The sequence below is a fragment of the Rhinatrema bivittatum genome, chromosome 6 (genome assembly GCF_901001135.1).
Source record: "Rhinatrema bivittatum chromosome 6, aRhiBiv1.1, whole genome shotgun sequence".
Classification (NCBI taxonomy): domain Eukaryota; kingdom Metazoa; phylum Chordata; class Amphibia; order Gymnophiona; family Rhinatrematidae; genus Rhinatrema; species Rhinatrema bivittatum.
The window spans coordinates 181,784,551-181,803,455 of NC_042620.1; the positions used below are offsets into that span (position 1 = coordinate 181,784,551).

General features: G+C 40.9%; 1 protein-coding gene across 10 annotated transcripts in view; it reads right to left on the reverse strand.

Annotated features, from left to right (window-relative positions):
• Nucleotides 1-18,905, reverse strand: part of FLACC1 (flagellum associated containing coiled-coil domains 1) — a 238,547-nt gene that overhangs the window by 118,919 nt on the left and 100,723 nt on the right. For all 10 annotated transcript variants that reach the window (XM_029606249.1, XM_029606250.1, XM_029606255.1 and 7 more), the window contains one exon: nt 7,571-7,591. In XM_029606249.1, coding sequence (XP_029462109.1) covers nt 7,571-7,591 — 21 coding nt within the window. The remainder of the gene's footprint in view (nt 1-7,570; nt 7,592-18,905) is intronic.

Sequence of the window (18,905 nt, forward strand, 5' to 3'; positions counted from 1 at the left end):
ACCTAATGGGACTTTTCTGAGAGTTAATGCTAAGAAGAACTCTGTGAAGGTAGATTCAAGTACTAATGAGATGGTGGATGAAAAATGAGTAAGACCACAGCGATGTTTGAGAATGTGATTACAATCTAAATGCTATACTACAGGAAGAGAAAATTTAAAGTGTGTTTATTTTGTGCTGCTTATCTGTGACCAGGGCCAGATTTAGCAATAGGCAACATAGGCACATGCCTTGGGCACCAAATTCTGAAGGTGCCAAAAAACTTGGATTCCCCCTGCTGCTCTCTGATTTTCAGGCTGATGAGAAGGAGGGAACCCTTTGCTTAGGTCTTCTTCCTTTGAGCGTTGTCATCTTAATTCTGGCCTTGTCTGAGATTCGTTCTTTTGGGGATTTTTATTTGTGAAATGACTACTGGTAACCCCAGAAGAATAAAAACTATAATTTTGCAATATAATCTAGTGAGTGGGACTCTAATTACTTAAAACCAGAGTTGTGGGTTCAAGGTTTAAGTCAGCTAAGTGGAAAGAGAAGATTGCCGATTTTGCTATTGGGTGCAGTCAGATGGAAACAGAGAAAGAAAAAGAGGATTTTACATTTTTCCATGACAGTGTGTGTGGGGGGGGGGGGGGGGGGGGGAGGGAACAGATCCACCCCAATATCACCAGTTTGTAAAGGGTTCACGCTGTCCCAAACACAAAATTGTGTGGAAAAAAATCAATCAAGAAAATGAAGCTAGCTAGATGGCAAACCAAATAGAAATCCACTGCAGTGTGTGAAGGGTTTCTCTCTCTTGGGGAGCTTACCCAAATGGTTTACTTGGTACTAAACAGAAAGTGGGCCTGGTTTCAGTCTCTTACAGAAAGAACATGGTCCACCAGTTTTTCTTTCCCAGTACCTGCCAGGAAGGGTTTATATTGGCTTCGGCTGAAAGGCTGAAGCAGTTAAGATAAGATACTGAATTTGAGACAAAATGCAAGGAAATAAACCTTCTCCCTCCTCTGCTAAGATACTCTCTATGCAAAGTTTAGACTACTTAACTCAGTCTCTTAGGAGGGTGATCCAGCCATGTGCTCCTGGGCCTGGATATCTCTGGAAAGGAAATCCCTCAGTCTCTTAGCTCCTGGCACTTCTGTCCCTTATTGTGATTTTACATGTAGCTCAGCTATGAAACAAGAACAGCTGTCTTTCTCTCTATTTCCTCAGAGCACAGACTTCTGTTTCTCCCTCTTGATAATTATTTCTTCAAGAGAGGAACTGATTGCAGAGCTGCTAGATACACTCCTCTCTTCCTGGTTTCTGATGCCAACTCCTGGCCATCTCTGCCCCTCACACACAAAGCCAAATTGCATCTTTTCTACTTTAAATGGTCTCCAGCATTCCTTTGGCTTCCTCATCTGCTGGCTATGTAATGGTGTTCTCTCGGCAGGCTAAACAGTACAGCCCTTTTCCCAACTTGTTAATACCGAGTATTGGATGCTGGTTCTTGCAAAACATTTGTCATTCACAGGCGAGCTCACAGTGGTTTCAATATATTTTTATATTCTTTCACATTGGCTGAGGCAGCTTGCAGTCTCTGCAGGGTTGAAACCATTTATTAGCAGGTCCAAAACACATCACCCAAATCAGATGTAGCTCGATCTCCAATCCAGTACAAAGTGGCAAAAATATAATACAAGGAAGAAGGAATTATGAAACTATTATTCTTTTAATTTCAGTGCCTCAGTTTACCTAGCTAAACTAATAATAATAATAATGTTACAAATAACCAAATATTTTTATAAGCTTGGAACCAAATAAATATTTGACAACAAATAACAAAACTTAAATGTTTTAATATTTGTTATAGGACCATCATATGCCAGACCCAGGCACTTAAATAAATTATGTGAGGATCAGAGCTGTTGTAACCATTGATCCAAGCTAGAAAGATGCTGTGCTGCAGAGAGCGAGATATAAGCAGGAAGGAAAAGGAAGTGACAATGCCCTTGTACAAGTCCTTGGTGAAGCCTCACCTGGAGTATTGTGGTCAGTTCTAGAGACCGTATCTCAAAAGGGATAGAGACAGGATGGAAATGTTGCAGAGGAAGAGGAGAGGAGAGGAATTACAGGGGAGATATGATATAGACCTTCAGATACCTGACAGGTATTCAAGATTGGACCAATAGTTACAACAGCTCTGATCCTTACACAATTTATTTAAGTGCCTGGGTCTGGCAAATGATGGTCCTACAGTAATACATAGTTACATACATAGTAATGATGGCAGATAAAGACCAAATGGTCCATTTAGTCTGCCCAGCAATTTGCTTATGGTAGTAACTGCCGTTCCATGCAAATCACCCCCAAGCTATCTGTTAAGGGTAGTAACTGCCGCTTGGTGCAGGAAACCCTCCTGCATTCTGTTAAGGGTTGCAACTCTCGCTCCGTGCAGGTTACTCCCATGCGGAAATGTTACACTATCTCTTTCTTCAAGGCTTAAGGGATCTGCAATGTTTGTCCCATACCCTTTTGAATTCATTTACTTCACCGCCTCTTCTGGGAGGGCATTCCAGGCATCTACCACCCTTCTCTGTGAAGAAATATTTCCTTATATTGGTTCTGAGTCATTCCCCCTGGAGTTTCATATAGTTACCCCCTAATTCTACTGTTTCCTTTCCAATGGAAAGGTTTGAAGTTTGTGCATCATTAATACCTGTCAAAAATCTGAAGGTCTGTATCACATCTCCACTGCATCTGCTCTCCACCAGGGTATACATATATAGATCCTTCAGGCTCTTCTAGTAGATTTTCTGAAACAGACCCTAAACCATTTTGGTTGACTTCCTCTGGACCATTTCCATCTCGTCTCTATCCTTTTTGAGATACTGTCTCCAGAACTGAACACAATACTCCAGGTGAGGCTTCACCAAGGACCTGTGTGAGGGCATTATCGCTTCCCTTTTCCTGCTGGTTATACCTCTTTCTATGCAGCCCAATGTCTTTCTTTAGCTACTGCCTTGTCACATTGCTTTGCCGCCTTCAGATCATCAGACACAATTGCTCCAAGGTCCCTCTCCTGGTCCATTCATGATAGTCTTTCACTCCCCCCCCCCCCCCCCAAACACATGTAGCTCTTTTGGATTACCGCACCCCAAGCATTGAATCCCAGCTGCTAAATCTTCAACAACTCTTCAAGTTTTCTTAAATCACTTTTCATTCTCTCTACTCCTTCAGGCATGTCCACTCTGCTGCAGATATTAATATCATCCATAAAAAGGTAAACTTTTCCTTCTGACCTTCCGCAATGTTGCTCACAAGATATTGAACGGAACAAGTCTCAAAACTGATCCTTGAAGCACTCCACTTAACATTGTTCTCTCATCAGAGTGAGATCCATTTACCATTACACACTATTTATTTTCAGTCAACCAGTTAGTAATCCTGTCCAACATCTTGGCGCCTACAGCCAAGCTTCTCATTTTATTCATAAGCCTCCTATGCCAGACTCTGTTGAAAGCTTTGCTGAAATCCAAGTATATCACGTTGCGCGCTCTTCCTCATTTCAGTTCTCATCACGCAATCAAAAAAGTGAATCAGATTTGTCTGGCAGGATCTTTCCTTGGTGAATCCATGCTGCCTTGGATCCAGCAATACACCAGATTGTAGATAGTACACTATCCTTTCCTTCAGCAGAGTGTCCATTAATTTTCCCACCTCTGAGGTGATGCTAATTGGCCTATAGTTTCCAGCTTCTTCTCTGCTATCACTCCTGTGAAGCGGGACCACCACCGCTCTTCTCCAATCACAAGGCACCACTCTCATATCCAAGGATCTATCGAACAGGTCTTTCAGTGGACCCGCCAACACATCTCTGAGTTCCTTTAGTATCCTAGGATGTACTTCATGTGGCCCCATGGCCTTGTCCACTTTCAGGTTTCCTAGCTCTTCCCATATATTCTCTTCTATAATCTGGGTTGCATCGATGCCACTACCATCCATGGTTGGATCAATCAGCAGTGGTCTTCTTTAGTGAACACCGACATGAAGTATTTGTTTAATATTTGTTTAATACCTACCAAACTCCTTCTCACCGTTCCCAATACAATTGCTAAACACCTGGCCGACATCATTAATTGCTCCTTCATCCAAGGTTCTGTCCCTGACTCATTAAAAACTGCTTCCCTGAAGCCGCTATTGAAGAAACCCAACCTGGACCCAGCCATCCCCGGAAATTTCCGCCCCATTGCAAACCTACCTTTCATCGCCAAACTAATGGAAAAGCTAGTTAACATCAGACTCACAGACTTCCTTGACTCTCACAATATTCTCCACCCTTCTCAATTCGGATTCAGGAAACACCTAAACACTGAATCTCTCCTTCTTTCATTAACTGACAACATCCTGATGGGCCTTGACAAAGGCCAATCTTACCTTCTAGCAATCCTCGACATCTCAGCTGCGTTTGACACTGTAAATCATTCAATTCTCATCAACCATCTTATGGAAATAGGCGTTTCCGGCACTGCTCTTCTCTGGTTCAAATCCTCTCTTTTCAACAGGCACTACAAAGTTAAAATAAATGACAAAGAATCCCACCCAGTCCCTTCTAATCAAGGAGTACCACAAGGCTCATCACTCTCTCCTACCCTGTTCAATATTTATCTACTTCCTTTATGCCAATTACTCAATTCCCTCAACCTCACCCACTATATATATGCTGATGATGTGCAGATACTAATCCCAATCGCAGACCCCATCTCCACCACCCTAAACTTTTGGAACAATTGTCTGCATTCCATCAACCTCCTCCTATCGAGTCTCAACCTGGTTCTCAATACCTCCAAAACAGAACTCCTCGTCGTCTCCCCTAGCGACAACAACCCCGTAGCCATCAACGCAACTATACCACTAGCCAGCCAGGTGAGAAACCTAGGGGCCACCCTAGACTCCAGATTGAACTTCAAAAAGTTCATCAATACCACAACTAAAGAATGTTTCTTTAAACTACAGGTCCTAAAACATCTAAGACCACTCCTACACTTCCAGGATTTCCGCTCAGTTCTTCAAGCCATACTGTTTTCAAAGATTGACTATTGCAACGCACTATTATTCGGTCTACCCGCCTCTTCCACTAAACCTCCTCAGATGCTGCAAAACGCAGCAGCCAGGATTCTTATTAACTCGCGTCGTAAAGACCACATCACTCCAATTCTAAAAATCCTACACTGGCTACCTATCCACTATAGAATACTTTTCAAGACTCTTACTATCATTCATAAATCTGTTTATCAACAATCCTCTATCCAACTCGCCATCCCCCTCGAACTTCATACCTTCACAAGGCCGATCAGATCTGCATACAAAGGCTCTCTCCAGGCTCCCCCAAGCAAATTATTGGTCCACAACTCCATCCATAAACGAGCTCTTTTGACAGCGGGTCCACTCCATTGGAACTCTCTCCCCCCAGATATACATCAGGAACAATGCCATCTATCGTTCAGAAAGAAACTGAAAACCTGGCTATTCGCCTAAGCTTATGGTTGATAGAGCCTCTATCTACCAATACTGTCTCTTTCTCCTTCCTACCCATTCCCTATTCTCCTCCCTCCCCCCCCCCCCCCGCCCTGTTCCCTGCTCTGCCACCCCCCACCCCCCGCATACCTCCCCTCTTCCTCCCTCCACAAGAAATTTAATTCCTAATAATTACGTATGATAAATTACCTGCCGAACTCACTGAATTGTGTTAACCTTGATCTGTCTCGCTACTTAATTGTCTTTGTTGATGACTATTTTCAGCACTCTTCAGTTATATTAGCTTGAAATCTGTCCTGTCTTCCTAAGCCCTTGTTTTTTGCTCCCTGTTTAATGTAACTTTATCTTCTATACAGTTGTTAAATGGTTTCCCCTTGTTTCATTGTAAACTGGTACGATAAGACTTGGTCTTGAGCATCGGGATATTAAAAGAACTTAAATAAATAAATAAATATTTTCGCTATTTCTTTGTCTTTATCCACACATTGCTCCTTATCACCTTTCAATTTTACTATATCACTTTGGGCTTACTCCTTTCTCTGATATATCTGATAAATGTTTTGTCACCTCGCTTTACTTCTTTGACCATACTTTTTTCTGTTTGACCTTTAGCTTTCCTGATTTCTTTTTGAAAATTGCTACAATATATGCCATTGAATTGCCCATAGTATTTACTAGAATAAGTGTACGTTACATGTGAAAATGACTTTTGAAGATTGCTGCAATACCATGTTACATTTATACATGTAACTCCTTTGAAAATTACCCCTATGTTGTAAACTGCATTAACGTTATGTGTTAATATTGTGCATTATGGAAGCCAATTTTTAGCACAGCTTAGTGAATCAGGCTATATGAATTAGGAATAACATTATTGTAGGCTCTCCCTTGATTAATAAATAGAGAGATGTCTCCTAAATATATGCTTCTATGCTTGACCAGCAGTACCCATCTACCATTAGCTCTTAGATAAAATCTCCTTCTTCAAAATCTTTCTTGCAGTAGTGAAATAATAATTCACACTTCCAGGAATTGTTTTCCTCCTCTCCCCAGTGAGTCACTGTAAGCAAACCCCAGATCCTGGTTTGTGAAATCAGGAAACCAATACAAGTTCACAGAAGATTGCTTCAGTCCTTTGCATTAATGGAAAAGAGTGAAAAAAATGAAGAAAAATGCAAAAGAACTCACATGTAATAGTATAACTGAGGGCCTCTCTCTCCCATCCACTACTTTCCTTTGCCAAGACAACCAGATATTAGAGATGTGCAGAGGCAAACATTTTGTTTTTATTCCATTTGTAATAAACTAAAACAAATTTCATTTACTAATTCCATTTGTTGTTTGTTTTTCATTAAAATCAATGGGGGAAGTAATCCCTAGGCAGCGGTCCTGGGACCCAGCCCCAGCTCTGGGTCCAGGAAATATAGCCTAGGTCTGGCACTGGAGCCCAAGCTCGAAGCCAGATCCAAATGCCAGGACCCTGCCTGAGGCCTAGTTCCAGCCCTGAAGCCTAGAATCAGGCCTTCTGACGTCTTATTTCTTCTTCCAATTATCAAAAAATGATACCATCCGCTTGAAGAGAGCGTGACACAGTGACATCACTGCAGTGCCTTCCTCCTGAGCAGACAGCGCCATTTTGATGTACAGCCATTGAAATGTACATGTGTACATCAAAATGATGTCACCTGCTTTAGAGAATGGCATTGCAGTGGCATTGCTGTGACGCATCATGAAGCAGATGGCATCATTTTTCGATGATTTGAAGAAAAAAGGAAGATGTCAGGAGATAGTATTTTTCTGAAAAGTGTCTCATTTGTTGCATTTTACTCATTCATTTTAAACAAATGCAAATCCCTACTAGAAGTCATATTAAAGGCAGAAGATACCAACTGGAAAGCGGACAGACTGAAAGGCAGTCCTGATTAAGATTGCAGAAGGATCCAAAAGTTACATGCAGTGAAGAAAGAACATGAAATGCTTAATTACATAGCATTTTAAGCCTAGAAAACAAAATTTATCAATATAAGTATGTACATCAGGTATGAAATGAATAGTACTTACATTTCACACTGTGCGAACTTCCTGGGAAAAGAGAACAAAATGGATTTTAGCTGACTGCTGCAGATTTCCTCATTTATAAGCAAAAAACATGTATGCATTTCTGCTATGCATTTCCAGACTGAATTAAGCCATCAAGCTTTTTGTCCTGGGATATAGTAGTAAGAGAAGAATTTTCCCTTCACTGCCTCCCTTGACAAAATATTTTCAACCAGCCACAATAAAACAGAGACTTCCATCCTCAATAGTGTGAGTGAGAAGGCTAATCACTCGCATTTGCTCCACATGTCTAGATTTTGACAGGTCCTTTCATACTCTTTCAATTAGGTACTTAATCACAATATCATCTTGTCTTGCCTTGATTTTGTTGGTTTCTGAACTTCCAACCTTTTTGTTGGATTCTCTGTATCTCATTTAAAATTCTGCAACAGCCCTAATCTAGAGGTGGTCTCCCTGCACTAATATTATATTTGAGAAACTGACATTCACCATCTGTGCCATCATCCATTTCTGCCATGACTACCTTCATTTTCTCATTTCTTGTTACATCTCCCAATTTATGTTTCCTCTATTCACCATTTTCCTTATCCCTCGTCAAGTGTTTCTAGATTCTGCACCTTTGTTTATATCTCTTCCTTCCATTGTTGTAGAAACATTTGCCATACTCCTTCAAATAGGATTTACATTTCCATGTTCATGTATGATCCTTCCTTGTTTGTTTTTTCTTAAAGTTTCCTGATTATACCTTGTTCTTTTGCTGGGCATGGTACAATAAATGTCAGCAAAAATAATGTGAGCTAAGTATTAGGGATTTGAATCGTGTGCCTGATCGTTTTAACGATCGGGTTCGGCTGGGGGGAGAAAAAAAATCTGATCGGCATGATTTTTTTGGTAAAAAAATCATTTTTCTGAATAATGCTCACTAACGCGAGTTAGTGCGCACTATCAAAAATTGTTAATGGTTTAAAAGTAACATTTGAGGAAATGTTCGTTAGCTAGTGCTGCGCACTAAGCCGCGCATGCTTGGTGCTGTCCCCCATGGCCATTTTGCTACCAGATATAGCACGCACAACCCAGAAAGAGAAAAAAAAGTGCCAGCGGGCTGCAGCAGTGACAGTGCCAGCAGTGGCCACTAGCCAGTAGCAAGTCTAGCCTCAGCCTGCTCTTTAAATTTAACCACTGTAAATATAATAAATTAATAATAAAGTTTTTTGTTTAGTTTTTCTTTAGTATGTTAATGCTTTGAAGCTCAGGTTGCAAGTTTCTTTATTAAATGTTTTGTTTCATTAAAGTAGAATATAGAGAAGTACTTAATTTCATTTTATGTAAAGTTTCTTTAGTTTAATACACAAAGTACTTCATTTTATTTTATTCTACTCTAGTGAAAAAAAAGTTTAGTTTAACACAGGAACTGCAAACTTGAGCACAGTGAATGGGGGGGGGGGAGAGGGATGTGAAGGGGGCGACAGCCCCTGCATTCAGCAGCTCTGATTTTCTGAAGAGATATGTCCTTCAGAGACCAGGGAGTGGGACTGCTTGGTCCTTCACCTCCCCCTTTCCCTTCCCTTTGTCAAGCTACCAACCGTTTCCATTTCCCATCCCCCATATATTAAACCATCACCTCAGTGGGAACCTTGGTAACATCAATAAATAAGAGGGCAGCCAATAGGAATACATATTCATTCCTAACTGACCTTAACTGAACTGAAAAGTGTCAAATTGTATCATTTTCTGTTAGTACGCACTAACAATGAGTAGTGCGCACTAACTTCCTGTTAGTGCGCACTAACGGGAGTTAGTGCACACTAAGACGATTAATGATTTTTTAACGATAAATTGGGGGAATTTCTATTGTTTCTCACTCTTTAACGATTAATGACGATATTAAAAATATCGGACGATAATTTAAATAATTAAAAAACGATTCACAGCCCTACTAAGTATTATCTCACATTTTCTTTACCTACTTCATAAAAATTGAGTTAACTCCTGATAGAGTAAGCGGATGGTATGCTGATACGTCAGGAGTTTTAAAAAGCATGCTAACACAAATCCGTGCCCAGAAGATATGCTAAGTATACATAAAATATAATTTATGCACATAAAACTTTTTTTATGCAGAAAAAATATTTTGTGCACACAAAACAATTTGTGCACATAAAAAAGTGTTCAAAGCATACTCTTTGCACATAAAACACTATAAGCTAAATTTTCAAAAGTTGCATGCATAAAAATGAGCACTAATGCATGTAAAATAGCATATAAGCAAGACGCCGCCACCACTCAGTTTGTAGGTCAGTGAGTTGCGGTTAGGATTGGAATCTCTTTGCAAGCCATTGATTATGGCTTTTTGTAAGCTCCTTTGAATACTCCTCCACAAGGTGCCTATTTCAAACCTTTGCCAATGAATTTGGGAATGTTTTACAATATTTTGGGTAAACCAAGACCTCATATATTGAATAAGGGAGCTTATTGACTCAATAGCTCACACTGAAATTCGGTTAATTACCACAATTATTTTCATCTGTGGTTTTGCCATGCTTATAATCATAGGTCTTGATTATACCTTTTTTACAATTTTTTTAGTGAATCGCACCTATCACAGTTTTTTTTAAAGTGAATAGCACATATATATAGAAACATAGAAACATAGAAGTGACGGCAGAAGAAGACCAAACGGCCCATCCAGTCTGCCCAGCAAGCTTTCACACCTATTTGTTTTCATAATCTGTTACTCTGACCGCTGAGGTCAGGGCCCTTATTGGTAACTTTTTGGTTCCAATTCCCTTCCACCCCCACCATCGATGCAGGCAGCAGTGCTGGAGCTGCATCTAAGTGAAGTATCTAGCTAATTGATTTGGGGTAGTAACCGCCGTAATAAGCAAGCTACTCCCGTTTGTTTACCCTGCATGTGCAATTCAGCCATTGTTGGTTGTCTGAATAAAAATCCTCTTTACTTAATTCCCTCTGTTGCTGAAGCAGTGAGCTGCACTGGATACTTATTCCAAGTCAAGTATCATGCTTAATTGATTCGGGGTAGTAGCCACTGTAACAAGCAAGCTACACCCATGCTTATTTGTTTACCCAGACTATGTAATTCATTCCTTGTTGGTTGACGCTGATATAAATCATCTTTCTTCATTCTCTCTGCCGTTGAAGCAGAGAGCTATGTTGGATGTGCATTGCAAGTGAAGTATCAGGCTTAATTGATTCGGGGGTAGTAAGCCCCGTAACAAGCTAGCTACTCCTATGCTTATCTGTTTACCCAGACTATGTAATTCATTCCTTGTTGGTTGATGCTGAATATAAATCATCTTTTCTTCATTTTCCCTGCCGTTGAAGGAGAGAGCTATGCTGGATGTGCATTGAAAGTGAAGTATCAGGCTTATTTGATTTGGGGTAGTAACCGCCGTAACAAGCCAGCTACTCCCATACTTATTTGTTTACCCAGACTATGTAATTCATTCCTTGTTGGTTGATGCTGAATATAAATCATCTTTTCTTCATTTTCCCTGCCGTTGGAGGAGAGAGCTATGCTGGATGTGCATTGAAAGTGAAGTATCAGGCTTATTTGATTTGGGGTAGTAACCGCCGTAACTTGTGAGTTGGGTGACCAAGAACGCTGAAAAAGTAATCGTATGTCCTAATGCCCTTATCACAGTTTTTTTTTTAAAGTGAATAGCACTTATCTTGTGAGTTGAGTGACCAAGAACGCTGACGGAGTAATCGTATGTCCTAGGACTATTTTCAACTAGCCACAATAAAACAGCCTTCAGCGTTCTTGGTCACTCAACTCACAAGATAAGTGCTATTCACTTTAAAAAAAAACTGTGATAAGTGTGATTCACTAAAAAAATTGTAAAAAAAGTATAATCAAGACCTATGATTATAAGCATGGCAAAACCACAGATGAAAATAATTATGTGGTAATTTTCTACCAAATTTCAGTGTGAGCTATTGAGTCAATAAGCTCCCTTATTCAATATATGAGGTCTTGGTTTACACAAAATATTGTAAAACATTCCCAAATTCATTGGTGTGGTTCTGATGTTGGCTATGTTATGAGATACACCGATTGGGCAGTTTTTGGGTAAAATTGTTAAATATTTCCAACCTTTGGCAATTCCTTTTATCGAATTCTTGGAACAATATTTAATAATTGTCCTCTTGGCTCCTGTCCCTCCCGACGCAGCCCATGTGGGGAAACATGGCCCATGTCGAAGGACTGAAACTTTACTCTAAATTTCCTTGAATAAAGGCGGAAATGTTTGTCTTAAGTCTTCACTTGTATTTTTGAGCTACTCATCATAAGGATCCATGAAATGTCAGCGCTGTACCATTTCTATTGGTAAATTACCACTAACGTACACTGCTCATCATCTCCACTTCCTATTAGCTATTTTAGAAACCTCAACATATAAGCATAAATCAGAGTCTGTGAATAAATTTACACATGTAAAAAAGGGGCAGATCAGAAGCGTTCCGAGGAGGGGCTATAATTTATGCAAGTAAGATGCTATTTTAGAAGCATTTTACGAATGTTAATGTAGCACATTACTTGCGTTATCTGAAGTGATTGTTAACGGCTTAAAAGTGATAAAATGACTGGGTGGAGGGTCTGGGTGAAATGGGAGGACTTCAGACTAAAAAGCCAGGAGGGTCTTCAGGAGCTGCAGATAGACTGGGTGAACTGGTAGACTTATTGGCAAAACTGGTTTGTTCACTGCTGTGAGCATATTAGAAAAATCCTCTGACTTACGCATGTAAAACCGACTTTCAGGCAGTAAATGCATCTAAATAATGTGTTTAAAATCTACTCATGTATCCCTTTAAAATTTGACATAGACATACGCAGGTAGATCATTTTATTTATTTATTTAAAAATGTATATCCCACCAAATGCCAAAGCTCTAGGCAGCATATAGCATCACATACATGCAGGCTAATTTTAAAATGAGCTCATATTGGCAAATGATTTAAAATACACCTACTGGGGTAGATTTTCAAAAAGCGCGATTTGGCGTACTTTTGTTGGCGCATCAGGCACATCAGGCGCCAACAAAAGTACGCTGGATTTTAGTAGATACGCGCGTAGCCGCGTGTATCCGCTAAAATCCTGGATCGGCGCGCGCAAGGCTACTGATTCCGTATAGCCGGCGCGCGCCGAGCCGCGCAGCCTACCTCCATTCCCTCCGAGGCCGCTCCGAAATCAGAGCTGCCTCGGAGGGAACTTTCTTTTGCCCTCCCCTCACCTTCCCCTCCCTTTCCCTACCTAACCCCCCCCCCCCGGCCCTGTCTAAACCCCCCTTACCTTTGTCAGGGGATTTACGCCTCCCAGAGGGAGGCGTAAATCCCTGCGCGCCAGCGGGCCGCTAGCGCGCCGGGACGCAACCTGGGGGCGGGTCCTGAGGGCGCAGCCATGCCCCCGGGCCCGCCCCCGAAACGCTATGTCCCGCCCCGAAAACGCCACGCGGATCGGGCCCGCCCCCGACACGCCCCCCTCGGAAAACCCCGGGACTTACGCGAGTCCCGGGGCTCTGCGCGCGCCGGTAGGCCTATGTAAAATAGGCGCACCGGCGCGCAGGGCCCTGCTCGCGTAAATCCGGGCGGATTTACGCGAGCAGGGCTCTTAAAATCCGCCCCACTGTGCATAAGTATGCCACTAATTTTAAGAAGTTACTCGAGCAAATCTATTTTATGGATCTTCCATTGTTCTTTGCCAGCTTTTACAGTGTATGTAAGAGGATTTTAAAACATGCCCACATGAGGGACATTCCCAAGTTTTCCAATTAGTCCGCCAATTTGCCCACACAATTTCAAGGTCATCTAGACCCCTCTGATTTGTCATCCTACATGCCCTCCAGTTGACCTGTTGCGTAAGCCCTAAAATGCAAGATCATCAGGAGCAGCAGTAAAGTTAAGCAGCTAACAAGCTGCAGCCTCCGTTTTTAGAATACGGAGTTACACGCATAACTCTTGGCCCCTTCTCAGAATACCCTTGCACTACCTGTTTTGCGCCCTCTTGTATTTTGCTTGTGCACACGCATATGTGCTCCTAAATCATGGCTTTTAAAATCTAATTTGCTCAAATGTGGCCCAAATACTCATGTGTATGTACATTTTTGCACTTTTAAAATTTCTTCTGAAACAAACACATAACAAATACAGAAATTGCATGCGTTTACCTAAATTTGCCATTCTGACTACAGAAAGGCTTGCCTAAACAATTGAGTTTTTAACTGTGTTTAAAACTCTTTTGAGTCTGATATAAGACACAGTTCTTGGAGGAGTAAATTCCATGTTACTGGCCCCGCCAATGAAAATGTATGCTCTCTAGTCTCTAGTCAGGCATGGCGAAGAGACGACACATCAAACAAACCGTGCTGCAATAACCTAAGAGCTCTAGCTGGATTGTAGATCCGCAGCAAGGAGTTAGCCCATGGCAAAGAATCCAGGAAACCAGAGCAAAGAGTTAGCCCATGGAAAGGAATTCATCATAGCCATTTTATAGATATTAAGCTATTGTATTGGCAACCAATGGAGCTCAAACAGTATTGGGGTAATGTGCTCCCCTTTTCTATGGCCAGTTATAAGGCAGGCGGCCTCAAATTGCAGAATTTTAAGTGTGTTTACTAGAGTTGAAGGAAGACTAATACATACAGCATTACAATAGTCAGACAGAGGGGTTATGACATCTTGAACTACTGTTTTGAACTCGTCTTTATGCAGGAGTAGTTTCAAGGCACGCAGGAAGCGCAGTTTTAAAAAGCCATTCCTAATAACTCATCTGATGAATTTTGAATCTGAGTTTGGAGTCTATATAAACTTCAAGATTATGAATCTCGGAGGAAACCTGATCTGTATTATTCTCAACATTTAACATTTAACATTTGACTCACCAAAACTTCAGATATGCATCGTTTACTCTCCACCAGGAGCACTTGAGAAAAACTGCTCACCTCTAATTGAATTTCTCATAAACAACATCTCCCTCAACAAACCCATCATCTTACTTGGCGACTTCAATATACACTTCAACTTACTCTTCCAATCAAAAACCTGCTAAATGATCATTGATGCACTATCAGCTCTAAATCTTGAACAAATAATCCAAGCTCCAACTCACAAAGCAGGCCACACAATTGACCTCATCTTTATCAACACTGAAATTTGGAAATCAATCTCTACTCACACTACAGAAATACCATGGTCTGACCATCACCTAAATCCAAGCTAAACTACTCACCAACCTCAACCTAAAAACACTTCGAAGCACCCCAAAAATAATTTCTTACCGTCCACCATTTAACACAGATCTCCTACAAAAAACTCTTCAATCAGAACTAAAAAACATCAACCTATCTAACGCAGATAATGCTATCTTATCATGGCTGAATATCATAAAAAAGGTAGCAGACAACTTCAATCCTATCATTACAAAATATAAACAACAGTCCAAACACAACAATCAATGGTACAATGAAAATATCAGAACTGCCAAACGTCTACTCAGGAAAAAAGAAAGAGAATGGCGGAAAAACAAAAACCCTACCACACTAAATAACTATCGGAACAATCTAACTCAATACAAAAATATCGTCAACAATGCAAAAAAGAATTTCTTCTCCAATAAACTTTCCAAATTTCATCATAACCCCAGAATGCTATTCACAATAGTTCAAAAACTTACCAAAACCACCCATGATTCTACATGCACCAAATATGGAAGTGATGACTTTGCGGACTTCTTCAACAACAAAATAGCTCATCTCATCCAATCCAACATAACCAACAACAACCAGAACAACAAACTCAACAGCATGATAACTTCATCCTGGTAAAACTTTGACATCTCCTCCGCTCTTGAAATTAAAACAATTATAAACAAAATGAACCCAGCCAACCATCCATTGGACACCATCCCAATAACCTCCCTCAAAACTATCGAACCAATCATTACAAAAACCATCACCAAAATCGTCAATTTATCATTGACCGAAGGCTACTACCCCAAATGCCTCAAATCTGCTGTCATCAAACCAGTCCTCAAAAAGAACAACCTGGATCCAGAAATCCTCACCAACTACCACCCCATATCAAACCTTTCATTACTAGCCAAAACCATTGAAAAAGTTGTACACACCCAACTAGATGATTATCTGGAGTCAAACATCATCCTACATCCATCCCAATTTGGATTTAGAAAAAACCTAAATACAGAATCTCTCCTCATCTCCCTAAATGACATTATCATCAGAGGCTTTGACAAAGGTGAAAAATACCTACTCATACTCCTCGACCTCTCAGCCGCTTTCGACACAGTAAACCACAATATACTGTTAGAACGACTGTCAAATATTGGCCTTTCTGGTACTACATTACAATGGTTCTCGTCCTACCTCTCTGAACGTACATACCAAGTAGTGATCAACAACACCCCATCAAAAATGATTGACCTCAAAACTGGAGTTCCCCAAGGTTCAGCCTTATCTGCTACCCTCTTCAACATATACCTCCTACCCATCTGCCAACTACTAAAAGATCATGGAATCTCACATTTCCTCTACGCTGATGACATCAGCTTCTAATTCCCATACAAAACTCAATTGAAGACGCATACAAAAAAACCTCAGATATATTTTTCTCAATCAAGCAACTACTAAAGTCCCTGAAACTCATAATCAACTTTGACAAAACTGAAATCATACTCATGAATAAAAAACCCAATCCAACTCCGCCACCCCTGACAATACTAGATAAACAAATGATAACGATAATCCCTACCACCCATACCAGGAACCTTGGAGTTACCATTGATGCTGAACTCTCTTTCAAATCCCACATAGTAAATAAAACGAAAGAAGGATACCACAAGCTACTAACCCTAAGACATATAAAGCCATTTCTCAACCCCTCTGACTTCAGAACCGTCCTGCAACTGCTTATTTTCTCCACCTTCGATTACTGCAACTCATTACTTATTGGAATCCCTTCATCATCCCTCAAACCACTCCAAATACTGCAGAATTCAGCTGCCAGAATCCTTACAGGAAAAAAAAGAAACGAACACATAACACCCATTTTATCATCTCTTCACTGGCTACCTATTTCTGCACGAATTACCTACAAATCAATGACCATCATTCATAAAATCCTAAATGATGATCTTCATGGACTAAAAGGTTTAAACATAACCCCCCAAAACCCACAAAGAAACCTATGCTCTAACAACGCAGGATTCTTAAACATCCCCACCTTAAGAGACGCTCATCTTTCAACTACACGTGAAAGAGCATTTTCCATTGCCTCCCCCAAAATTTGGAACACCCTACCCAAAGAACTGAGGATCCAGCACATCCTGAAAACATTTAAAAAAGACCTAAAAACATTTTTATTCTGCAAACTCTATTCTAACTATCTGACACCTGATCATCCAGCCCTCAACAGAACTCGCAAGCATAATCCTCCTTCTTCATGCTCTCCTGATGTACCCTCCTTTCTCACCCCTCCCTGCTCCCTCACTTGTTTCATTAAGTTCATTGAAAATGTTCTCCTCACTATTCTGTTATTCAACTAAGAAAAAATGTTTACTGTTCACAAAACTCTACTGTTCCCAACTACTATGTTAACTCCATTTGATTGTATGCCATTTGCATTTTTTGTATGATAATTGCATATTTTGTAAACTGTTATGATGGCTCTACCGAATAACGGTATATAAAACTCTACAAATAAATAAATAAATAAATAAATAAATAAACCGTAGAGGAAGCTCAATCAGAACACCTCACTGGATGATTAGGAGCTCAGTCTTGGAGAGGTTCAGAGTCAACCTGTTGTGGGAGAGTCACTGACAAATGGCAGACACACTTATCTGGTTAATTCTGACTTATCCAGTTAAGTAGCCCCTTTGCTGCTACTTAGGTGGCCAAATTCAAATTTATCTGGCTAAGTAGCAGCATATGCTACTTAGGCTTTTCCAGCTAAGTAGCATGCTACTTAGCTGGAAAAGTCTATAAACCTCTACTTGTCTGTCTAAGTAGCATTTTTCGGACTTATTCAGCAGCTGGATAAGTCTAGGAAAAAAGTGCTACTTAGCCAGATAATTTAAAATGCTATTTATCAGGCAGGGAAAGTAATTTTAAACAGGCGTGCTGGTGCATATATGTATGTATGTGGAAACATAGCCAGATACATGCCAATTTTATATCCTGCACGCACATATGTGTATTATATAATAGCCCTGATGTGCGTAAATGTGTTCCTAATTTTACAAGTGTGCGCACACAGCTGTGTAATGTCAGGTTTGAACCATACAAGTGAGGAAATGTTATAACAGGTGTGTATCCATGCCTTGACTAGTTTCACCAGTTCATCTACCAGTTTGCCCAGTCTACATCTAGGTCCTCCAAACATCTCTGGTTCCTTAGCCTGCACTCCGCTTAGTTAACTCATACCCCTCAACCTCTTCGGAGATGCCTGGAAATAGTTTTATTAAGACTTAATCCCCCTCATAGAAGAAGTAAATTTACACTCATATACCTGGGGGTGCACCCAAGCATGTAGGTACTTGTGTGTACATCTCTTGGGTCTGCCCTGGAACACCCCACCTATACCACGACCATATTCCATCCCCTTTTTTTCCCCCCAATGTAAGACATTCGCACATTAGGACTTGTACGCACATGTGGGTGGCTTATAAAATTGGATTAATGCATGCATCTGCTAGATTCATGTATATCTCCCGATTTTGACAGGTGTCCGCCTTTTAAAATTCACCTTTTAACCAGCTATCTTACATAGCTGGATATGTCAGAAAAGCACTGTTTAAATAGACAAGTAGGGCTTTTCAGAATTATCTGATTAAGTAGCAGCTTTGTTGCTACTTAGCGGATAAATTGGAACTTATCCGGATAAGTGCCACTACTTATCAGGAGAAGTCCAAAGTTGCACGGCTAGCAGCTTTTACATAAGTGAGCATGTTTGTACATTTATGTACGCATATTTTATAACCTACGTGTTGCGGGTGTAGGAGTGGACCTTTGGGCCGGCCTGACAGAGTGAGATGGAAGAAGAGGATGGCATTCTGCGAAGAAGGAGTAGGCCGGTGGGCGGTGTCAGGACACACAAAGTTCCGGAGTCTTCACCCTGGAAGCCTGCGGACCCCCCAAGAGGAGCTCGTGAGGTCCCAGGCCACTGGGACTTAGGTGAACCGGAGTACGGAGGAAGATGAGACAATCCGAGGTCGAGGCAGGTGGCAAAAGCGGAACCAAGAACAAGCCAGAGTCAAAGCCAGGAGGACCAACCAGGGAGGACGGAGGTGAGAAGGTAGGAAGGC